This window comes from Vitis riparia, chromosome 8 (assembly GCF_004353265.1).
Source record: "Vitis riparia cultivar Riparia Gloire de Montpellier isolate 1030 chromosome 8, EGFV_Vit.rip_1.0, whole genome shotgun sequence".
NCBI classification, from domain to species: Eukaryota; Viridiplantae; Streptophyta; class Magnoliopsida; order Vitales; family Vitaceae; genus Vitis; species Vitis riparia.
Genome location: NC_048438.1, coordinates 22,031,727 through 22,057,318, shown reverse-complemented (window position 1 = coordinate 22,057,318; position 25,592 = coordinate 22,031,727). Strand labels below are relative to the sequence as shown.

General features: G+C 34.0%; 1 protein-coding gene across 3 annotated transcripts in view; it reads right to left on the bottom strand.

Annotated features, from left to right (window-relative positions):
- Positions 1-338: 338 nt before the first annotated feature.
- Positions 339-25,592, bottom strand: part of LOC117920111 (insulin-degrading enzyme-like 1, peroxisomal) — a 31,676-nt gene continuing 6,422 nt past the window's right edge. For 2 of the 3 annotated variants that reach the window (XM_034837468.1, XM_034837470.1), the window contains 19 exons: positions 25,251-25,373; positions 25,051-25,163; positions 24,693-24,855; positions 23,354-23,446; positions 23,042-23,127; positions 21,262-21,348; positions 19,318-19,421; positions 17,276-17,378; positions 17,007-17,102; positions 16,735-16,924; positions 16,418-16,479; positions 14,789-14,893; positions 13,030-13,231; positions 12,728-12,936; positions 2,546-2,670; positions 2,385-2,436; positions 2,227-2,313; positions 1,067-1,189; positions 339-947 (listed from right to left, as the gene is read on the bottom strand). In XM_034837468.1, coding sequence (XP_034693359.1) covers positions 696-947; positions 1,067-1,189; positions 2,227-2,313; positions 2,385-2,436; positions 2,546-2,670; positions 12,728-12,936; positions 13,030-13,231; positions 14,789-14,893; positions 16,418-16,479; positions 16,735-16,924; positions 17,007-17,102; positions 17,276-17,378; positions 19,318-19,421; positions 21,262-21,348; positions 23,042-23,127; positions 23,354-23,446; positions 24,693-24,855; positions 25,051-25,163; positions 25,251-25,373 — 2,375 coding nt within the window. In that variant the 3' untranslated portion in view covers positions 339-695. Of the gene's footprint in view, positions 948-1,066; positions 1,190-2,226; positions 2,314-2,384; positions 2,437-2,545; positions 2,671-10,429; positions 10,628-12,727; positions 12,937-13,029; positions 13,232-14,788; positions 14,894-16,417; positions 16,480-16,734; positions 16,925-17,006; positions 17,103-17,275; positions 17,379-19,317; positions 19,422-21,261; positions 21,349-23,041; positions 23,128-23,353; positions 23,447-24,692; positions 24,856-25,050; positions 25,164-25,250; positions 25,374-25,592 lie in introns of those variants that run through there. The other variant, XR_004652190.1, reaches the window with a different exon arrangement.

Sequence of the window (25,592 nt, the reverse complement as noted above, 5' to 3'; positions counted from 1 at the left end):
TTAAACAACATAATATAATATTTTTCATTTATAAATTTTAAAACTTTTAATCATGAATATTATTAACAAAAAAATTTATAATAAATTGTAAAATAATTTGTAAATAAAACTAAATTTGAGAAAAATGACAAGCTTGTTTTAATAGCAAATATTAAGATACACAATTTTTTTTTTTATTTTAAACAAATATTAAAAGAAACACAATATATTTTTCATTCCATTTTTTAATCTTTATACAAACCAAACATGAGCATCATAGCCCATTGATATCATGTCATATTTAAAATAAAGTCCTCATACACGTAAGATGACATCCAATTTTGCCAACCAGATATACATATTGAAATCAAATCATCTTAATCGATGACATGCTTTTGAAATAGATTAGGTATTTGGTCAATCGACATACAGTCCATGAGATTTATTGGAATATTTAGATAAATTTTATTAAAATACACAAATGGTACATGTAAAAGTACACGTAAAAGGACACAATCTGTGAAACTAATTCCAAAGAGAAACCAGAAACGATGCCATGAGTTTGGTACCAAGTATCAAATATCATCTCCATCTTTGAAAAACAAATGGATGACGTACCTGCTTCCTCAGATGAGTTTTCTGGCCACTACATTCTATAACTCGGTTTGCAGTTCAATTTTCTTCATGAAGAATTGGGTACAAGATTTGACATATCTTCACAGCTTCACGTGGCCGAGGCCTCCTTTGAATGAGCCATACAGGGGTTGTGATTTTCTGAACTGGAAAATATCATCTATCTTAACTTGGATGGGTTGATTTGCTTCCTTTTGCTCGTCTGCATACTCTGAAGTATGAAGGCACCCATAAACTCGTACACTTAATGTCTTCTTCTGAGGTGCACCGACTTTTATATGTTCGTTGAAGAAATCTATAAGTTCTTTTTGGGTTAGCTTCTTCAATGCTGCAACCTGTTCATCGCCATTTGGAAGTGTTAGGTAAAAGGGTCTGTTTTGAATGGTTCATGCCACCTTGAAAAATCATGGGATTCACTCCTAAAGGATGGGGAAAAAAATAATAATGCTCATACCTCAGCTTCTGTCCTATCAAACTTGAGGGTCCCATCATAGATTTCTTGCCAGTAAAATCCAGATTCTTCCCATAAATTCTTGTACTTCTCGAGCTTCATATCGACGAGTGTATTCACATTACTCTGTCAATGACCAACTCAGCTGTTATTTCACTGTTAAAAGGGCCGTAAGCTCCCCAAAAGGGGCCAGCTGTAATCATGGAGCCATTAAAAAGAAAAAGAAAGATATGCATGAAATCCATAATCACCAAGACGGAATATACATGCTTCAAATCAATCACTTCATCTACATTACCTTATAAATCATCACTCCAGTTGTTATTTCACATTAAAAGGGCCAGACCTCTGAGTTTTTAAGGCAGATGTATGGTAAAAATAATTCACCAAAAAGGTTCAGCTGAACTCGCCGTTCAAAAAAGACAAGAATAAAATCCATTGATACCCCATTCATGTTACCAAACACCTAAAATCTGTTCAATGTGCAGGATATTCTATGAGTCCAATTGCTTGAGTTCATGATCATGTGGGGGCAACATCTGATAGGAGTTGATAAACTTCCTAGCCCTCACAATAAGTATTGCATCATGATTGGATCCCTCCAAGAGCAGCAGAATTAAGTTAGATGCCTTTGGCTTACAATCTTATGTAAGGGAAAAGAGTCAGAAATTTTTTGTCTACGGACAAAAAACAGAGGTGAAGGTCAGTAGCTAAAATTAAAAAAATAAAAAATTGGCGCAGACACTCCTGCCTCTTTGGCCAGGTAGTGCTGTAGGTAAGATCCTCACAGACATCCCATCCTTCCTTGCAAGTAGGTTGAAGGGTTCGATTTTACAAACTATTTTTGTAGTTATATATATAGAAGGTTCAGCTTTTCCTCCACAAACAGGAAAGTCTAGTGTCTGATTTTGATTTACAATTTTCTCCATCTTATTTCACATTCCCATTTTAAGGAGATTGAAATAGAATATTAAAGTTCATAGAAAACTTCGAAAACATCTTCAAAATTATTAGAGGGGGAAGAGGTATATCTACTTTCTTTATGGTTGGGAAGTGATCGAATAGATGAATTGCTTCAACAAGTATGATAGAGGTCATTACAAAAAACAGATCAGTATAGAAAGGAAAAATTACTGAAGACAAAATGGCATTATTTATCTCACCTTAAATTCATCTTCAGACATTGCATAAAGTTTAAACTCAAACATCTTTAGAAACTCCTCGATTCTTGAATCAATATGTCCAGGACCCTGTCAAGATCCAGAGAGTGTTTTAGATGCAGCAACTGGGGACATGCAAAGCAGAGAACTATTTTATGTACCTTTACTGTAGATTGAATCATAAACTGCACTCCATGAATACCAGAATCATTCCTACATTGAGAGAGATTTTAGAAAATTTAAATATAATAGAAGAGATTCTGAATGAAACAAGTTTAGGTACAATTTCTTTTTCATTTTTTCATTTTTATTTTCTCTATACCTCAGCATGAGCTCAGTGATGTACCCAAGTTGCTCAACTGATCTAAGTTGGTGAAAAGCTTGTTGCTTTGCAATGAGAGCAAAAAGCTGAAGTTTCACATTTGGCAAGAAATCATCCCTATGCACCTAGACACAAATTACAATAATGGGATTGCATATCAGAACCTGAATTGGAGATAATACATATTGCTTGAAGCTCATAGGAAAATGAAGTTCCAGAACTCATAAATCAAACAGAAAGGAGCATCTTACATTCAAGTTTGAGTACTATCATATAATCATGCAAAAATTATAAATTTCAATGAGCTAAAGTCTATTTGTAAAACAGGAAGTATTTCCTTTACATTGAGAAGTAGAAATGGAAAATTTGTGAACTGGAGAGGAAGCCAAGACCGTCTTATTTTATTTTGAAGCAGCATCCAGATTGAAGGCGAATTTGAATAAAAAATGAGGTGCAGGTGGGGATATGTTGTGGGTTTGCTGAGCATAGTGGGGGATATTGGGTTTTCTTGTATATCTTGGGCCACTTTTCTGGGCTCTTTTTATTTTAATTTAAGTGATCATTTATCAAAAAATATTGGTTCTGGAACTAGGGGACTTCATCGTACTATGTGACAAGGAGGAAATATACTTAACATGGGTTGATTGGTGAGGGCCAAGGAAGTGAAGGGCACTCATTGAGTACGGTTAAAATAAAGTATGCTTCTAGAATAGGCAGGAACTATTTTGAACAGAGAGTTTACTCATCATTTCCTGTTCTTTCTCAGGCAATCATCCTCTTACTCTCTAAAACTTTCCTCCTATCTACACGTACATTCCTTGGATTGGTAACAGAATATATGGGTAGAGAGTTAGTAAAAGAAACAGAGAACCCTAGAAATCATCTAGGAATCTCAACTCATCGAAATGGACCTAAACTTCCTTTCCTTATGTTTGCCGATGACTGTATCATCTTTGCTAAAGCATCTCAAAATGCTTGTGCAAATATCAATAGGATTTTGAATAATTTTTGTGCCATGGCAGGACAGCTCGTGAATTTTCATAAATCCTCAGTCCAGATTTCTAGTTATATTCAAGGAGCTATGAGGAGGAGGCTTGGGGAAGCTCTAAGCATTCCTATTTCCTATTTCCAATAGCACTAGCAAATATCTTTGTTGTCCAATAATTCAAGGTAGAGTTAAAAGAAGCACTTTTTCTAAAGTAATTCTCAAATCTCAAAAAAAGCTTGCATCTTGGAAAGCTCAGTTCCTTTCAAGAGCTGGTAAAATAGTCTTAATAAAGGCTAATTTGGCTAGCTCCCCGCTTCATGTTATGAATTGTTTCAAACTTACAAAGAGAAATAATGAGGATCTAGATAGAATCAACAGAAACTTCCTATGGTTATCAAATGTAGGGTCTAATGAGTCTAAAGGTTTTCCTCTGATAGCTTGGGATGAGGTCTGTAGACCTAAATCTAAAGAAGGGCTAGGAATTAGGAGGTATGAAGATGTTAATAAAGCTACAATTACTAAACTAGGCTGGAGAATCCTCACGAATAAATATAGCATTTGGGCTAGGATAAAGAGAGAAAAGTATATTAAAAACAACAATTTCTTCAGGATCCCAAAAAAGAAAGGAGATTCTATTGTTTGGAAGGAAGTCAATAACCATAGAAAATATATTGGAGTTGGGCTAAAATGATGCATAGGAGATGGGAGGAAAGTCTACTTTTAGACAGATTTTTGGGTTTACATGTCGCCACTTATTTCTTTTGTGGATGAAAATCACTTACATAACATCAATTGGTATGCCAAAGTGTATGACTTTATAATCAGGATTTCAAAGAGTAGAATCTGTAGTCCATTTCCTCAATCCTCCCTCTAAATGTTCTAGCAGATATTAAAGCAATCCCAATTCCTTCCTCTCCCTTATGTGATAGGATTTTTTGGGAATTCTCACAAGATGGTAAGTTCACTCTTAAGTTAGCCACTTGGGCTATAAGAAAGCCTTTAATGCACCCTAGATCCAAAATACCACATTGGATTTGGAATTTAAATCTTATGGCAAAATTAAATTTTTTTCTTATGGCTAGTTATTAGAAATGCTCTTCTTACTTGCAAGTTCCTAATAGCTAAAGAATGGAAATTTCGAACATGTGTTGTCTTTGCAATCATAATAGGGAAAATATTGACCATATTTTTTAAAGTTGCCCTTTTGTGCAAGGAATTTGGGATCGCATCAAGTTTAATTGTCCTACATCTCTTTTGTTTGAAGGTGATTTTTTATCATGGATTGAAACGATGTATAAAAACTATAAAATTAATTGCAAGATTTTCAACAGTCCTATGAAAAAATTTGCTATTATCTTGTGGAATTGATGGATCCATAGAAATCAAATAGTGTTTAAGAAGATCCAACCAAACCCCTTTCTTGTTATTGAGAAAGCTACCTAACTTTCAAAATCTTCAGGAATATGTGACCGATCCTCAGCTTCAAAACGAAGGACGTTTTGTCCCTTGAGTGGTTCAAAAATGGATTCATTAGATTCCTCCGATTAGTGAAAATTTCAAATTAAACTTTAATGGTTTCAGGGTAGAGAATAGAAGTGCATTAAGATGGGTTATTAGAGATTCTAATAGTATAATAAAAATGGCTATAAGTAGGCATATAGGCAAGACGTCAATAATTATTGCAGAATGTATGACTTTTAGAGATGATGTGTTAGCTGCTAAGAATAATAGGTTCTTAAATCTAGAGATTGAAGGTAACTCAAAGCAGTGATAAATAGTTATAACAAAAAGAGTAACATTCCTAGTTCTATTATGTTGTTAATAGAAGATATTTGAAAGATAACTCAAGACCTTAATGTTTGTATTTCTTGTCATATTTATAGAAAAGCAAATAGAACAACAGATTGTTTAGCTAAAAAGGTTATCTGCACTTATATAGTCTTTCACTTGGAGGTCAGATTTTCCTAGAGATGTTACAAAGTTGGCTTTGAAGATTACTATGGTTATTCTTTCAATTGAATGTGCAGATACTCTACCTTGTAGTTTCTTTCCATAATAAAAAATAAATAAATAAATAAAGAGGCTTTTCTTTCTCTTTTTTTTGGTAAAATCTTCTTCCAAGAATTAAGTTTAGGCATAACAATCAATTGCCCCTTCATTTTATTTTTTATATGGGAATAATCCCTACAAGGATAGTGATTCTTAATTGGAAGGATGTTTTAGACAAGTACTTATGATGATGGATGACTTAATAAGCCAATATTAGCTAATCCAAAATAGCGATAACATGAAAAATAGAAACAGATTTCGTTGAACCCAATTTATTCAATGTCTGATATCAACATCGTTATGGGCTTTTGTGTTCTCTCTGGAATTAAGTTTGATGCCATGGAGAAGAGAGAAATAAGAGGAAAAGAAAGGCATAGGAAGTTGATTATTTAATGGTCCAATTTGAGTATGTGATCATTTTTTTCTTTGGGGGTAGACAAGCTTCTAGCTAAGGTCCTTGCAAATAGACTTAAAAAGGTGGTACGCAACTTAGTCTCAGATTTTCAGCATGCTTTTATGGTGAGTAGACAAATTTTGGATGTTGTTTTGATAGCAAATGAGGCCATTGATTCTAGAATTAAAGGCAACTTGAGAGGAATCTTCTGTATCCTTGACATTGAAAAAGCTTATAATCATGTTGATTGAAGTTTTATCCTTACTTTGTTAGAGAAAATGAGTTTCAGATCCAAGTGGATTAGTTGGATTAAATGGTGTATCTCTATAGCATGTTTCTCGGTCTTGGTAAATGGATCCCTTTCAGGTTTCTTCCAAAGCTCTAGGAGGTTAAGACAAAGAAACCCTTTGTCCCCTTATCTTTTCATTCTGGCAATGGAGACTCTCTCTCACATTCTTCTTGAGGCAAAAGAAGGGGGTTTTATTGATGGCTTCTTAGTAAAGGGTAGAAAAGGGTTGAAGGTGGAGGTCTTCCACTTGTTTTTTTTTGCAAACGACACACTCATTCTTTGTGATGCTAGCAAAGAGAATTTAGAGTACTTGAGCTGGATCTTTATATGGTTTGAAGCGATATTAGGGCTAAAGATCAACCTAGAGAAAAGTGAGTTGATCCCTATTAGAGATGTCTCTAACTTGGAGGAGCTTGTTGGGATTTTAGGTTGTGAGGCGGGTGCTCTTCCTACCACCTATTTAGGCCTACCATTAGGAGCCCCTCACAAGTTTTATAAGGTTTGGGACAGAGTAGAAGAACGTTTTTAGAAAAGGCTTGCTTTGTGGAAAAGACAATATATTTCAAAGGGGATAAGACAAACTCTGATAAGGAGTACTTTGTCCAACTCAACGATTTATTTCATGTCCCTTTTTGCCATCCCGAAGAGGATAGTTATGAGTTAGAAAATATTCAAAGGGATTTTCTGTGGGGAAGGGGGGCTATGACTCACAAGCCTCATTTGGTGAACTGGTCTATTTGTTGCATGGAAAAATAAAAAAAGGGTTTAGGCATTAGAAACTTATCCATTCTTAATAAGGCTTTGTTGAGAAAATGGTCCTGAAGATTTGTGAGTAAAAGGAACCCCCTTTGGAAACAAGTAATTGTAGGAATCTACAGGTAAGAAGAAGGGGAGTGGTGCACTTGTAGATCCTCCATTTTGTCTTAGTGGCACATGTTATTCTAAGTGTTTTTCTTTACTTCTCGCTACCTCATGGTCATCCCATGGTGGTCCATTGTCCCTCATTTGGTGTTATTTTTAAGTTGCCTTTAGAGATTCGTTGTCAAGAGATTTTTATGGATCCCAATTGTGACCTTAGTTGCATTAGTCTAACTCATTCAGATGCATTTTTAGGTTTAGCTCATTTAACTACATTTTAGGTTTAATTCACTTAGTTGCATTTTTAACTTAGCTCATTTAGTTGCATTTTAGGTTTAACTCATTTAATTGCACTTTGCCTTAGCTCACATAGTGACACTCTAATTTAGCTCACACATTTTTGGGTTTAATTCACTTAGTTGTACCTTAACTCAGCTCACTTAGTAACATTTTAGCTTAGCTCATTTAGTTGCACTTTAGGTTCAACTCATTTAGTTGTACTTTAGCTTAGCTCACTTAGTGACACCTTAACTTAATTCACTTAGATGCATTTTTTAGTTTTAGTTCCTTTAGTTGCAGTAGTTGCATTTTTAGCTTAGTTCATTTAGTTGCATTTTAGGTTAAGCTCATTTAATTGCACTTTACCTTAGCTCACATAGTGACACTCTAATTTAGCTCACGCATTTTTGGGTTTAATTCACTTAGTTGTACCTTAACTCAGCTCACTTAGTAACACCTTAGCTTAGCTCATTTAGTTGCACTTTAGGTTCAACTCATTTAGTTGTACTTTAGCTTAGCTCACTTAGTGACACCTTAACTTAATTCACTTAGATGCATTTTTTAGGTTTAGTTCCTTTAATTGCACTTTAACTTAGCTCACTTAATGACACCTTAGATTCAGCTCACTTAATTACACTTTAGCTTAGTTTATTTAGTTGCATTTTAGGTTTAGCTCACTTAGTTGCACTCTACCCTAGCTCTCTTAGTTGCATTTTAGGTTTAGTTAACTTAGCCTAGCTCACTTAGTTGCATTTTAGGAAATTTATTAGTTACATCTTAGTCCATTACATTTAAGCACACTTTAAAATAGTTCATCTAGAGACATTTTAGTTCATTACATATAAGTATACTTTAAGTTAGTTCATTTAAGTACATTTTAGTATAGTTTATCTAAATGCATTTTAGGAAATTTTTTAGGTGCACTTTAGGATAATATTTCATATCACTTTGCATGAGGGCTTGTTTGTGAAACAAGGAAGACATTAAGACATGAAGATTTTTTATATTGAGCAGAACCTTTTTTTGGGTAAGAAAAATGAGATTTTTTTAGAGAAAAAGACTCGCTTTGGAAGGCATTCACGACATTGGAGGAAAGACTCTCTTTATAGGATACATGGATTGAGATTTTTTGGGAGATTTGGAGAGATTGAGAGAGTAGGAGAGCTTTCGAGAATAGCAAAGATTTACCGTCATATGCTGAACAAGTTTTAGTATTTTGGGCATAACTTTCGCTACAAATATTGAAATAAGATGATTCTTAAAGCTAATGGAGAACTAATAGAAAGGGCTACATTTCATTTGTTGACAACTTTTCCAAAATCAATTGTTATCACAGAGAAAATTTTGTGACAAGGTTTAGGTACAGGATTAGTCTAAAGAGAGGATCACGACATGTTGAAGAGAGACATGGCTAGCACTTGCCATAGCAGATGAGGACGACTTTGGATTGTTTTTTCTAAGAGAAATCGAGAGATATTCACGTGATTAGAGAGGGTATATAGCTGCCACTATTTTTTGGATGAGAAAAGGTGAAGTTTTGAGAGCTTTTTTGGAGGAAGAAATAGACATCCACAGTTTAGCCACTGAGAAAGGGATAGGGCTGTCATCAATTGATCTTGAAGGAAAAAAGGAAGCATCTTGGGAAGAAAAGTTGCAATCTTGAAGATTAAGAAGGCGAGACACGGTGTAGAGAAACAAGAAAGGAGTAAACTTACATTTTTCCAAGAAGAGAGGTATGTTCTTCAATTTTATTGCATATCTTGATCATGATTATCTCTCCACCTGTTTCTTTTTCTTCCATCTTGCTTAGGTATAGGAATTTTCTTTGTTTGGGGTAATGAAGACCACTTTGATTGTTGATGACATATTGATGAATGTTTGAGTGATCTCTTATTGATTAATGCCTATTAGAATTAGAGTTAGGATTGTTTTCTTTGAAATTATTCTCACTTGATTGAGACCCTTTGATTATGCTTGATAGGAGGCCAAGGGATTCTCTATTTAATTATTATTGTCTTTGGTCTTATTTTTTGGTTGTTGGTTTTTTGTTTGTGATGTTTATATTGTTTACCTACGTGCCACTTAATCATCTTCATACCCTACAGTTCCCTGGGGTTGTTTGTGTTTGATATTTTATATGTTTTAGTACCTTTAGAATGACTTTTTCAAACCTTTTTCCAAATAGATTAATCTTCCAACTTTTCTTAAAAAATCATCTTAGGTCATTAGGGTTTAAAAAAAAAAAGAATCATATTTTTTAAAAGACGTACAATCAATTTCAATTAGTATGGATTTGTTCATTGACTTTCAAATGAATTTCGATTTTGTGACACATGAATCCAAGTTCATAGTTCCAAACAAAAATAAAATGATTCTTTGCCTTGATGAGCCTACTATGAACTTGGATTCATGTGTCACAAAATCGAAATTCATTTGAAAATCAATGAAAAAACACACACTAATTGAAATTGATTGCATGTCTTTAAAAAAATGATTGTTTTTTTTTAAACCCTAATGACCTAAGATGAATTTTAAAGAAAAGTTAAAGGATTGATCTATTTGGGAAAAGGTTTGAAAAAGAAAAAATAAAATATTAAAGACACTAAAATACATAAAATATCAAATACAAACAACCTAGAAAAGTGTATGGTATGAAGATGATTAGGTGACATGCAGGTAAACAATCTAAACATCACAAATAAAAACCAATAACAAAAAATGAGACCAAAGACAATAAAAAAACAAATAAGGAATCTCTTAACCACCTATTATGTATAATCAAAGGGTCTCAATCAAGTTAGAATAACTCCAAAGAAAACAATCATAACTCCAATTCTAATAGACATCAGTCAACATGAGATCAATCAACCATTCATCAACTTTTCATCAATATATCATCAACAATTAAAGTGACTTCATTATCCACCCCAAATAAAGAGAATTTCTATACCTAAGCAAGATGGAAGAAAAAGAAATAGATGGAAAGATAATCATGATCAAGATATACAAGAAAATTAAAGAACATACATCTCCCCTTAAAAAATGCAAGTTTACTCCTTTCTTGTTTCTCTACGCCGTGTCTTGCCTTCTTGATCTTCAAGACTTCAACTTTTCCTCTAAGGACTTCAGCTTTTTTCCCAAGACTCCACCTTTTTTCTCAATTTTGTGGCAACCGTGCTCTCCTCCCCCAATGACACAATTCTTTCCTTTAGGCGAATCGTGTACCTGAACAAGATTGATTTAGGAAAAATTGTCAATAGTTGGTGTGTAGCTCTTTCTATTAGTTTTCCATAGCTTCAAGAATCAACTTATTTTGATATTTGTAGCGAAAGTTATGCTCAAAATATTGAAGCTTGGTCAGCATATGACGAGAAAGCTCTCTTACTCTTTCTCAATCTCTCTAAATCTCCCAAAAAATCTCAATCCATGTATCCCTTGAAAATGTGGCAGCCGTGTGTGACCTTAACAGTCTTTCCTCCTTCAAAAATCAATATGTCGTGAATGTCTTCCAAAGAGAGTCCTCTTCTCTAAAAAAATCTCCTCTTTCTTACCAAAAAAACAAAAGTCCTGCCCAATATCCAAAATCCCCATGTCTTAATGTCTTCTTTGTTTTCTCAAACAAGCCCTAATGTACATGCCATGTAAAGTGATATGAAATAATATTCTAAAGTACACCTAAAAAAATTCCTAAAATACATCTAAATAAACTATTTTAAAATGCACCTAGATGAACTAACTAAAAATATTTTTAAATGTAATGAACAAAAATGCCTCTAGATGAACCATCTTAAAGCGTACTCAAATGTAATGAACTAAGATGTAACTAAGAAATTTCCCAAAATGCAACAAAGTGAGCTAGGTTTAATAAACTAAACCTAAAATGCAACTAAGCGAGCTAGGATAGAGTGCAACTAAGTGAGCTAAACCTAAAGTGCAACTAAAGTTAAAACCTAAAATGCAATTAAGGTCCTCAAGGTTAAATCCAGTAATAGAGTGAAGTTCGTGATAGACAAGTGGTGTGGGGACACACCTTTGGGGGAATCATTTCCGACTCTTTATTATATAACCTCCGCAAAATATGCTTCGGTGGTTGATGTCTGGGATGGTGGTAACTAGGACCCTAGGTTTGTTAGACAATTCCATGATAGGGACTAGAGGAGGTTGATGTATTTTTTTGGGAGATTGTATGACCACTCCATTAGGTTGGCCTCTAAGGATACTATGGTGTGGTTGGGGCCAAAGAATGATAATTTCTCAATTAAATCTTTCTATTCTTCTTTGGCTAGTAAGAGAGTTGAGTCTTTCCCTCATGATATAGTTTGGAATTCTTGGGTCCTATTTAGAATTAGCCTCTTTACTTGGGAAGCCACATGGGCTAGGATTTTGACTCTAGATCAGCTCAGTAGGAGGGGTTGGAGGATCCCTAATAGGTGTCACATGTGCAAAGAATATGAAGAAACGGGTAATCATGTTCTCCTTCATTGCACAAAATCCCATAATTTGTGGCAGTTGGTTTTTACTTTGTTCGGTGTACAATGAGTGATGCACTCTTCAATTAGGGTATTTCTCTTAAGCTGGTGCGATTCTTTTGTAAGGAAAAAAAGAAAAAAATGCTTAGAAGGTTGCTTCGTCATGAGTTTTTTAGGACCATGTGGAAAGAGAGAATTAGAGAGCCTTTGAAAATTGCGAAAGTTTAGACTAAACAATTAAAAATTATTTCTTGAACCTTTTTTGGGATTGGGTTAAATTGTATATTGGGGATGGCTCTTTGTTGGTGTTGGAATTTGTGGATTGGTTAAGCTCTTTGTAGGGTACATTTGCTGGTTTTTGTGTCTTCACATGTCCTTTTTTGGGTCTTACCCACTTTTATGTATAACACATTTTCTTTATCTATCAAAAAACTCTTTGGAAGTAATTTCTTACCCACAACAAGAATCTGTCAATTCAATGCCTCAAAACTCAAGCTTAGCAAGAGCAAGGACCAGATAAAGACAAAGAAACACACAAACTTCTAGCTACTACTAATTTTCCCAGAAATAATTAGCAAGGATCTGAAATTTTATTAGGATGAAATGGCAGCATAAGACCTTTCACTTTCCTTTTCTCTTTTATGAGATGCTTTTGGATTTTATATATATATATATATATATATATATATATATATTAGAATAAATCACAAGAGAATAAAGTTATAGTTCAGTTAATTAATGTGAGACAGTGTTATTATCATCTTTTCTTGAGTTCCAAAACGTAAAATAGAGTCCAACATAGATAACTAAGTAGCCCAAAAGTAATGAACCATTCCTCCTTTACTAATGCAATTACCTGGATATAGTGAACTAAGGCAGAATTCTCATCACTTGGATTTAGGCCTTCAGCAGGATAGAAGTAACTCATGCCCCTATCAAGTTTAATAACTCGATTTGTCAAATACTGAGATGGGAATAGAGGTTGGCATATAGGGCGTGGACCACTGTAGAAAATATCTTCAATGTGATGGATCATTGACTCTGCTTCTTTTGGTTCAATGTTTCCTGAAAAATGAAATTGCTAGTTGATAATAAAATCAAGGTAAAATGTCAGACTTCTAAAAATGATAATAAAAAAAATCGCTGAAATAGAAGAACCTGCTATGTAACACTCCAAGAATGCCCTTGAGAGCAACATGGGAACAAATTTAGCAAGATCATCAGCTTCAAGATGAGGAATAACTTCAAGTCCATCCATCCAAGGCCATGTGTTATCATGTAGAATTAGTGAGCGATAGCACATAGCTTGCTGATATGGCTGTTGAAACTTCAAGTTTTGATACCCCTTTGTTACCAGTTCCTGATATAAAAAAAAATGCATAGAACAATAATTACCATGTTTTCAAAAAGACAGTTCCTGAGATATTTTATGGTATTTCAAAATATTATTTTCTTATGAAAAGAAAACCACAAGCGTTAATAATGAAATCAAGTACAGTCCCCCAAAAAGGTACAAGCATATACGAGTGCATAATTCAGACCTAGCCTTGGAAGCTAACCTTCATGAGATATGGATTTACAGGTAAAATTTTTCCTAGAATTCTGAAAAGAAATATCATCCATAAGGGGACATGTCAATCTGTCACCTTTGTCTTTTTAATAATAATAATTAATGCAGGAATTTGTTGATTGAAGATGACAACCAGCTACCTCCGGCTCTTCAGGTATGCAACCATTCTAAGCCAGGATTTCTATGATGGTGGTTTGTACAAAACAGAAGAAAGAAAATCAGAGGAAAATAAAAAATGGTGTCTCATTCATTCAGCATGTCACCTCCACATGCCTGTTGACTTGTCAAATGCCTAAGAAAGATAAGACAGAGGAAGAATTTACGCCAACTTTGTGGGGATGAGAAGAGAATCCCTGGATATCATAGTATTTCAATATAAAGCCAATGTCAGTCTCACTTGATATTCATGAGGCAATATCTAAGTGCAGATAAGTTTCATTAAGCGTCAGTTCAATTGGTTTAAAGCTAGAATATCTCGTTGCCTCTCATTCTAAGATGGGAAGCCAAGAAGATAGGTCTGTCTCACCGACCCAAATTTTGGTCATCAATAGCTTGAATTGCAAAATACACCTATCTGGAAGGTAAGCCTTGAAGTTCATGGTTGGCAGAATTACACCATTGGAAATTGTAATACATAATATTAGTGATCATTTTGTTTCTCTTGCCCCTATGACTGATGAAAAAGAGATAAAAACTCAAAGAGTTATTTTAATGCAGTAAAAGTATAAAATTTTTTAGACTTCAAATTTAAAAAAAAATTAGGGAATGATCAATATCAAGAAAAAATTTAGTAAATTTATCAAGGCCTCATTTCTATTGTGGCTTTTGAAAAGCCAAAAGTTTTTTCTTATGCTCAATAAGAGTTTTCGGATGTGTTTGGGTATAAGGTACATTCATATAACAAGCATCCATCTTGTCTAGCAGTAAAGGTGCCAATTGTTCAGTCTGGGTTGTGTATCAGACTATAATTATAAGAAAAAGAAAGAAAGGAGGAAAAACCATTGCCATCTAGATGGACAAAGAATTACACACAAATGCTTTTGATAGGATTAATTATAATCATTTACTAAATAGGGAGGTCAATGCATTGGAGGTGTATATGTATGTGTGGGTTAGAAGGGATATACAGAGGAGAGGAGGAAATCACTGTAAAAATGTAACAAAGCCTCTGGAACAATAAAACACAGCAAATCACCGCAAAAATGTATAAATGAAATATCAATTACAGTACTAATGCTGTTGGTGTGATTCACTTGGGGAAAAAAATGGTATCTGAGAAGAACCATCAGAAAAATGAAAATACATAAGTTGTGACCTTTCCAGTGGCATAGAGGTGTTGGTCATTACCTTGATCACAAGAAACCTATCAGGCTTCACTTTAAAGTTTGCGATTTTTTCAACAACTGTTTCAAGTAAGATCCCCAATTTGTGATTATACCCAGCCATAGCCACCTAAAAAAGAAAAACAGTATTTAAAATATAAATGCATATAAGAATTGATGGATCTTAGCGTGTGTGTATAAGAGTGTCTGTGGATGAATGAGAGAAAGAGAGAAAGTAGCATATCTGATAATTGAATATAGAAAACAATTGAGTGACAATTCTACCATATATCATTTTTTAAAGGCATTGCAAATTAGAAATATAGAAGGTCCTTTAGGATGATTCACAAGGCACTCAAGGGAAAAGAAAAGACCTACCAAGATATAACTCTATATAAGGCAATATTTGAAGCAATACAAATATTTGAAACGAGACGAAGTTTCTTTGGTAATTTCTCAATTTTCTTTTTCAAGTTCCCTGTTATGCTTCTTATTTTCCTAAAAGGAGGTATCTTCTCTTCACTATGACCATCTTTGATAAATATGAATTTCATGAATAAAGGCAATGGAAACTTGAAGTAATTGAAATATTTAAACAATTAGAAAAAATTTGCAGTTACACTAAACTATCATGGGGCTGCAGTGCAGTATTTTATTCCACAAATCAGGATAGGACATGTTTAAAATCTTCTGAACTTTTATTTTGACAAGTAAGCAAGGATCAGTACAGATGCAATCCAGTCTACAATGACAGGATACAGCACAATCACAATGATATTATATTTTGTCACCATATCAATCATCCAAAAGTCCTTTTGAATTAAGATACCCTTTCCTAACAACAGCATCTGCATTTTTTGGCAATTGAGTTCAATAAAATTCAGAAAAGCCTTTTAGAATGTCTTCTAGGAAAGATACCAAGACTCTGGAAGTAAACTTTTAGTGAAGCTGTGCAAACAAAAAACTTATCCAAGTCAAAAATTGCTTAAGCACTTAAAAGGAATGCCACTTCTAAGTGAACTTTGAAGTGAGGTTTAATCTGAGATTGGACTTAAAATTTCAAAATTCTTGGTTTTATGGTTTCCAAACTTCCTTGAATTAAAAATGCCTCTAGAGACTAATTCCAGCAAGGTTAGTTCAAGGAGAAATATCAACAGGATGCAAGATTTATCCACAAAGGTTGAAGGTCAGTGCACACAAGGTTGGAATCCGGATGATTCACTGTGTAACCTGGCCCACCCCACCTTCACTGGGGGGATTTTGAGATTTACCATAATCAGATTTGCAATGGAAGCCCCAACAAAATTTGTAGAAATCAGAACTGAAAATCTTCCCTTGGTTTAAAGGTTTTCCTCTACTAAGTTTTAAATCAAGAATTTACATGTGACCATAATGAATATCGCATAGAATTTTAATTGGCGAACCCACTCTGAAGGATGCATAGAATTAGATTTGGAGTGTGGGTAAGGAAATGGGTTGGAGTCGTTCAGGATAGGTTTGGGCTAGTTTCACCATCCCAAACTCACCAATCACCATTACCAAAAACAAATCATCTTGAACATGTGAATTGACTATTAATTTTGAAAGTCGGATGAATGTAAAACAAAATAAAACATAATTTGTAAAAATTAAAATAGTAAAAAAGATAACTTACCTGAAAACCACTATCTGTGTTGCTTAAGCAATAATAAAGACCGGCAACTTCAGCATAGTAAGCTGAAAGGTAGATAAAAAATAAAATGGAATATAATAAGCTCTTTTTCAAGAAAATAACTTCACCAATATGATGTAAATAAATTCAAGTAAATACAGCAGGAATTATAGGGAGAAAAGATCAATATAAACATCGATAAACCATAAATTATATAACACAAACATTTCAATGTTGTACCGTTCCTCAGACAAATAAAAACTAATGTACAATTTTCATAAAAGAGAAGGACAACTTTCCACTCATTCTGTACAGCCTACCATCTTCATTCAGGTAATCCATTAACAACCGTGTAAAGATATCAGTTAGGACGTCTGCTTCAGGGGAGCTACTAGCAAAGGGGCAGTTGAAATCTATCTTCACATATGCCTTTGGAGTGGAGAACATTGTATCGGGCTTATACCATAAGGTTGAATATGATGACTTTCTTAAGAGAACTGGAAATTTAGCCTGTTCCAGAACAGCCACACCAAAGTGTAAACCTTTTGGAAAAAGATAATCACATTAGGTTAGATTATCATATCTACCATACCTTCTCTTGCACATCCTTAAGTGACAAATCAGTAGGGATAAAATCATTGGGGTCTGGTAGATGCAGATGTTCATTAGGGGCTGCTAGCATCCATTGCTGCAAACAAATACAGAAAGTTTAGCTTATCAACATTTTTTTCCCAGTTAATTCATTTAGCAGAAAGAGGAATACAGCAGGGAACAAAATGTCATAAAACTGTATGACATCAGGTTCCAAGTAGTAAATCACTACATATTATGAAGTATATTACAAAGAACATAACAGCAAACCTGAATCATGGAAACAGTGATCTTCTCAATAGAAAATGCAGTTCCATACCATGGCTCAACCATGTCAGTGTGGCCTTCAAAATTCTTTGACTCCCAAAAGATTCTGTTGACCAGAGGGTTTATCATGAAAACTACCATGACTCAAGCATGTCATTATCTCATTTCATAGATTCAGTAGGCAGCTGAATATGCATGAAGAAGACTACAGGGCAATAACCAGAAACAACAACCAAATCAATAACCATAAATACCGGAATGAATCTTGAACACAGCACTTAATGGTTATGCTTACTGATCTGACCCCTTAGTTAAACAATATTTGCTTTTAATTAATGATAGCTTGTAGGAAAGTGGCCAATCAGTTCTGGAACCTTAAAGTGCTAAAACAAACTGATAAAAATTTACATTGATGTAGTGACTATTCCTATAATTGGGAGCAAGAATACAAGTCCATCAATGAGATAAAATACATGCTCAGTTCAAAGTAAAATATGAATTACATGGCTGTGCAACATTTTTATTGCAGTGCACAAGTTTCCATATTACATTAGCTATTCTTTTAGAGTGAATGCAATCGGATTTCTCTGCCAACCTTCACTGCTTGACACTGCTCTAAATAGTTATAGATGAATGAATTCTGTCTTTTCATTTACCATATGATAAAATGAGCTTCTCTTAATGCAACCATAGAAAAGACAAAAAGAATGGACCATGAACGCAGCAACCTGATTTTCTGAAGCCTTCAAACAGAATCCTCAGAGAAGATTAAATCTTAATATATACTGTGCTAAAATGTTAAGATAGAACAGATATAGATATAATTAACACCTCAGAGAAGCTTAGCAGTAAAAATGAAAGGTAAACCATCATAATCAGGGTATTCAATATTTTCAGCCAATGCTATTAAAAAGAATCCAAATTTTAAAAAGACGTGTAAAAAAAATTTATAGTGAGGAAAAACTTAATGCATTACAGAATCTATAATAAAAGAGAGGGGGAGGGGGATTTAGTGCATCATAGGAAAGTGAGTTTCTGACACATAATTAATATTTCAGTACATTTTTTTATAAGCTCATGCAATATTAAATCAGTGACTAGAGATCCAAAAAATCAAGGAACTTTGTCACGAACTACGATTCCACAATAATCAATTAAAACCACTGTGACAATGGATTACGATTGACAAACAAATCAAAGATACTACCTAATTCAAGGAATACAACAATAAACCATATAGAGGGGAGGTTGGCAAATCAACGAACATGTTCAAAATCTTTTATAATTTTGTGATTATGAAGTGGACTATTTTTGTCTAAATGGACCAGATTCAACCTTGAAGTCCTTAAGGGTGACTGTTATGTCCAAACCCCAACACCACCACCCCAAAAAACAAGCCCTGAGCATCCAGCCTCCCACCTACATAGGGGGAGGACAAATTAAAAAGCCATCATTTTAAAGTTTCTTGATTATTTTGTGATTATAAAGAGGATCTCTTTTTTTTTGGTCTAGTTGGATGTGCTTCAAGCTTGGATGGTGACCACTATGTCCAAACTCCAACACCACAACCCCATAAACAAACCCTGAGCACACCACCTCCCACAACACCCTACACTGAAGGATATCCTGCCCTCCTTCAGGAAGCCTTTCGTGTTGTATCAACAAAACTTTATTACTTACATGAAAAAAAAAACAATAAATCAGTGATTATATACTACAAATTTGAGACAAGTGTTTCAGCACATTGTATTGATTTAAGAATGCATGTGGATGTGGATCCCTTTATGATTTAAGAATGCATGTGGATGTCTTTACATTCAAAATGGCTGCTTTGAGCACCATACAAAAATCCCTAATGCCACATGCAGATGTCTTTAATCTTCAGATGCAATAATTCATAGTTTCTCTTTTATTTATAGGCAAATTAGATATACATTAAAAAGATGCCAGTTAAAAGGGAGGGTGCAACCTATGTACTGGGGCTATACAAGGCACAACAAAAGGAAAAGAGAAAAGAAAAACAATAGGCTCACTAAAAGATTTACCTGACGTTATTTGGAGCAAGCTCATCTAGTACCTTCTGAATAACATCTGGACTGAATTTAGAAGGCAATGATGACCCCACCAGCCAATCTTTTGGGGGATATAACTGAAAATATTTGAGTGGCAAACAATTATTAACATTTTATTCTCAACAAGTTCACAGTATCAAAGAAGTAATGACAATTAGCTCCAATTTCCTCATTTACTAGCAGAGAAATTCAAATATCATTAAAAGGGAAAACTTGAGGTTAAAAATTTTGAGAAATCTAAAAAAAGAAAACAGTTTCAGAAAGATCATACAGAGAATGTCTCTGAGAAATTTAAAACAATTCCAAATTTGTCATTCCTGGTTAATTGGCCAAATAAACATAAAGACCACTGAAAGTGGTATCAGACAAAATCCAAAATACTTAAAGGGGTAGACTCCTCAAACCACTAAAACCCCCACAAGCAAAGCCCGTGAAACTAATTCCCCAAATCCTATTCTTTAAATTTGGAGGCCATATTAGAGCATTCCATAATTATTATGAAATCTGCTCGTCCTTCAAAATAACTTTCAAGAGAGATGACACCACTTAAATTAAAAATTTCAAACTGCATAACTCCAATCCATGACATTAAAAGGAAGCTTATTATCGTATTAAAGATCCTCCGTTTCTTAGCATGAAAGACTGTTAATAGGCGACAATCTCTATTTAAGCAAGAATTCCACTTTTCCCAGCACTTGCTGAAAAGAATTGGAGACATGTTGAATAGGCACTGTTCAGGATCGGTTAAACACAATTGAGAGGCAGGTTGGTGAATATAGATCCGCCATTAAAGCATCCCCTTCTCTGTGCTTGATACGAGTGTGATGCCATGATGGTAGAAGGTAGGAAGTTTTTGTAATGAAAAACAAAAAATCTGTTGCATCATCAATCAAAAAGTACAAGAAGGAAGAGATTTCCTTATAAGCATAAGAACAGAGAGACATGAAGGGATTCCACCCTTTTTCAATCTTAGAATCTAAGAGCACCTTTCTCCAAGAAGGGATTCTTGATTGTGCCTTCATCCACATAGATTCTTTAGTATAGGGCTTAGAGAGTGTTTAATAAATCAACTTATTGTGGCCTATCTAAACAAATTAATAAATCAACTTATTGACTTAATATGACTTAACCACTTAATTTAACTTACTAAGCATATTAAGTATGTTTGATAAGGTAACTTAAAATTAAAAATAACTTAATAACTTAAACATAATTTAACTAAGTCATTTTAAGTCATAAGTATTTAAGTTTTACCAAAAGCCTTCTTAGCATGGTATTTCTTTTACCAGATAGACCAATGAGTGGTATTTTGCATGATTTACGCAGAAAGGGACATGGGGAAAGACTAGGATAGCATCAATTGGAAGTTTTCAACTATCACGAGGCACATTTTGAAGTTTGACAACATTAAAATAGATGGTGTATATGCTCTGTTGCTTTTCTATTCTAGGAATAGCAAAAGGATTTTCCTCCAGATTCAGAGGAATTGGGCAAAGCTGATGATCTTTTGTCTCCATAATTTGAACTATATTTTGGGAAAAGCATTAAGTTGACTTATGATGGGAGTGAGACAAAGATTTGATGGATGAGCTCTTTATAAGTCAGACCAAGAGTTCCACCAATCATCACGTCCAATTTACCAATGACACTTTATGAGAATTCGTTGAAGTGGGGCTGTTTAGTGGTACTTTGACGCTTTCTTACCTATTTACCAAGTTGACATATTTTGAGATGTTTACTGATGACTGGCTTAAGAATAAAATTATTTGCTGACCTCATTGGTGCTAGAGAGCCAATCACACTCCTTATATAAAATAATTTGGATGGCCATCTTGGCTCCAGTATTAATAGAGAGAATCACCAGAAGTTGAAGTTAATCAGTGAAACAAGATGAAAAAAAGCAATTATTCGAATTACCTCCATATTTGATGAAACATTAACCACATAATCAATAGATGGGATTTTGTCCTGATAATGGAACATGGTCTCGCAAATGGCTGAAAGCTTCATCAATAAATCGAAATGCCTTAGTTACTCTGAAGAATGATCATAAAGACAACCTTTTGATACCAAATATGCATCTAAAAAGCGATACAAGTTAAAGCATTGACAATAAATAATTTTATATATACTCTTACCAAATACTTTTCTTATCAAACCATTACAGGAAAAAAGTGCAAAAGAAAGATGTTAACAATTCAGGATTTGTGGTGCAAAAGGGAAATAAAGCATACTTCTAATAGTTTTCACTAAAGTCAAGAAATGATAATGGTCAACCTGTTTATACCTTTTTTTTTTTTCTTTTTTAACCAAAATTGATAGATTCAAATGATATGATGCAATACAAAGAATTAACAAATGAATCAAAAATTCAAAAAGATCAAAACCCTACATTTTGGATTAGTCAACAAATTTCAGGATATCAGCTGAAGTGTGAATTCAGTAAAGGTCACTCTCGGGATTCATTTTCTCTTCTACTCATGAAACTAAGCTCATTATCCCTTCAAGCTATTGCCATTTCCACAAAAAATTCCAAGCATTAACAAACAATTTAATAACAAGTAGCTAGAATGTCAAGCATTCATTTTTTGCAATCCAACAAATCTATCTATTTCACTCAAATGTGTTTTTCTGATCAACCTAGTAGCTGTGACAAACCAAGTAAAATCATGAGTACTGAGAGAAACCTACCTTTTGGCATTGCAGAAAAATCTGTTTCAAAGTATTTGTTTACACAACACAAAATAGTATATGTTTAATATCCCATGATTTTTTCTATTTTTTTTTATCAAAAACAAACATATGTATCAATTGAGAAATAAGGAATTTAAATTGCCATTTTAGGCATTAAAATTTAATTAGACCATTAAAACTAAGCAAGCTGTATTTAGGTTTCTAAGTTGTTCCTCATATTTTGACAAATAAGGAATTAAGCAAGCTATATAGCTGAAGCAACTGACTGACCATCTACCTATAAGATACAAAGTCTATGAAGACATCAATCATATCACATGCCTTCTTCAAAGATGTGCTACACATGAAACTTCCTTTGTTATTATTCATAGTTGTTGGATAACCAATTTTTCTAAAAGCTTAAGCTTGTAGGATTTGGGTCCATAATATATATTATACTTTTTAACACCCTCCCTCACATGCAGCCAGCAAGTGGAGAGACACGCAGGTTCATAGGCAAATAATCACAATCAGCCTTTTTTGGGCTTACTGTGGGCTCAATAAATATGGGAAATAAACATGGGGTGAGGCTTGAACACATGACCTCCTGAAATAAGGCTCCAATATCATATCCCTCATGTGCGGCCACATACCCACACAAAATGAGGCTCTGATATCATGTCCCTCATGTGTAGCCCCATATGTGCACATGGAGAGACACACAAGCCCTTAGGGAAACAATCAAAATCAGCTGCTTTTGGGCTTACTTGTGGGTGTAATAAATTAGGGAAATAATCATGCAGTGAGGCTTGAACATATAACCTCTCACCTAATAAGGCTCTGATACTATGTTGAACTATCAATTTTCCTAAAAGCTTAAGTTTATAAGATTTGGGTCTACAATGTATATCATGCTCTTTAACAATTGTAAATGTTTAATATGTCATCTGAAGCAATGAAATGATCTTTCCCATAAAAGTTTATCATTTGAAGCCTCAATCATGGAGGCACCAACAACATATACCTCATCAAATATCCATTTGCAAACACCAGTCTGCCGTAGGAGGCTAATATATTTGAAGAGCAACCCAACAATATCTTGCATGTGTTCTGTAATACAGATAAGGGCACCAACGTCAGTCCAGCAAATCAATCAGCACAAGTAAAAAGGACACTGCGAATTTCTCACAAAGGCAAAAAATATAAACAAAGCTCCCTCTGTAGGAAAAGAAGATCAATGAAATCTCCACAAAAAAAAATAAAGTAGAAAAAAATATATATTTATTGCATGAATCAAAAGAAGGAAAAATGGATACTGAGAATAAAAATTACTAACCATGACCAGCATCAGTTAGATCAATAACCACCTCAAAGAAAGAAAATTCACGAGTCCAATCCTCTTCCCATGCTGATAAACTAGTAGCCCATCCTGCAAGTTATTTTATTTTTTTCAGAAGTAACTAAATCAGGAGACCTAAAGGCAATATATTCAATGAACAGTATTTGTACCTTCAGAAAAGTAGACATAAAAAAAGCATACACATGTTATAACCAGTAAATAATCATGCAAAAATTCCTATAAAAAAGAAGTTAAAAAAAAAATCGTGCAAAAGAAAAATAGAAACCATAGGATGTTCAACATTTGTATTCAACCAGTATTACCATGCATATACAACCTTTGTCAGTGTACTTGTGTAAGAGATTATAAGGTGTGGTTGTGCCTTACCACACCTATTATAAGGTGTGGTTGTGCCTTACCACACCTATTATAAGGTGTTGGTGGTGGATTCTTTGATGGAACAGATCAATCCTGTGGGCTGCTGAGGTGTTTGAGTTTGAGGAAAATGCTGACAGGAGGGGGCGTAGAAGAGAGGAGTGGTGCCCTGAAGGAAGTTTGTTAATATAAAATTATGTATATTTGCGGAAGATTTCAATAATCTTTAGGAAAGTAGGGAGTTGACCTAGAGTGAACACTCTTATTGTGCAGTGATAAATTGAACCAAGATTCTTGACTTTTAGAAAGTAAAAATCACATGATACAGCTACCATTACAGTGTGAGGTCTGATGGTGTCAATTCATATCTCAAGGAAATCAGTGTCCCCCTCCTATCCTAATCCAGCTGAAATCAGCCACACACTGTCACCATGCCTTGGTGAACCACCAAAAAAATTGATTACTAGTTTGAACAAATTATTTTGATTTGTCATAGTTGGAGAACTAAGCACAAATCTCATTTAATATTATTATTTCCAAATACTATGTGCAAATTATCATATGAATAGAAGTTATGTAAAAATCATTCTTATAGCTAGAAGTTATTTAGAAATAATTTTATATTTCATTATAGCCAAGAGCTATACTAATGTTATTAATTTAAAACTTATATAAAATTTATTTTATATTGAAGAAGGAATTAGTATTATTTATTAATTTTTTGTTCGTTATATGAAATTGGTGGTATAAATTCAAATATACATATATATAAATCATTCTATAGTGAGAAGTTATACTAATGTTATTAATCTAAAAGGAAGTTCAAAGTATCATAGTGAAAATTACAACCATATCAATGCCTACAAAAATTCCAAGCAAGATTTCAACTTCCAAGCATGAATGAACAAAAACAATCCAAAGTGTCAAAATATGAAGCATGTCAAGGATGTCTAGAACTTACCCAATGTCTTCAAGATGTAAAATAATGATCCTTTTCCTTCATGGCCAATAAGGTGACCAAGATATCTGCATGGCCCTTCCTTGTAATTGTGAATGCTTGGAGTTATTGGCCATACAACTATCAACTTGTGACCTTGTTTTATTGGTACAGTCTTGACAAGAACCTGGAATATATGGACGACATAAAGAAGGAAACATGGGAATATCTTTTTAGAAGTTTAAGACATTACACTACTAATATTTCTTTGCATTAAAATAAGTTCTGGAAGTGTGACAACTAGTGCTATTTTTGTGGGAAAAATGTCAGTAGCGAAAACTATGGCCATTTTACCGGGCCACTGCACTAGTACTATGAATACCTCTAAATGTTCAGATGTGCAAGGCTGACCACAAATATGGAAATTGCTACGATCTTTATTTTGGATTTCCTGGAATTTGTGCTCCACCAGGCTCTGAATTTTATCAAGACTCTCTGCAATATCAACAAGTCATAATTGTAGACATCTCACACAATTCCAAGTGTACTCATGTCCTAACAATTGCATGGAAAACTACTTACCTTTTGTATAAACAACCAAATGCATGAGGTTGGCTGAATAATGTTCTTCATAGAATTTAATAAGCTCATGCCTTGTATCCAGACCCTTCTCTTTTGGCTTTACCTCCAAAGTATCCCTGTTTCCTATGCATGAAAATTTTTTGCCACATTTAGTTGTAAGAAATGATAGCTTCTCTCTCTCTCTCTCTCTCAATTTAAGTGAACAAGACAAAACAAAAAATTTGGAAGCCTTTTTCTGTTTTCAGAACCCTTATCTTCATTGATACTAATAAGAACAATAGCTTAACAGGCTGCACCTGACTCTAGTACAGGAAAATAAGTAATTTTTTTGCTTAACTGATT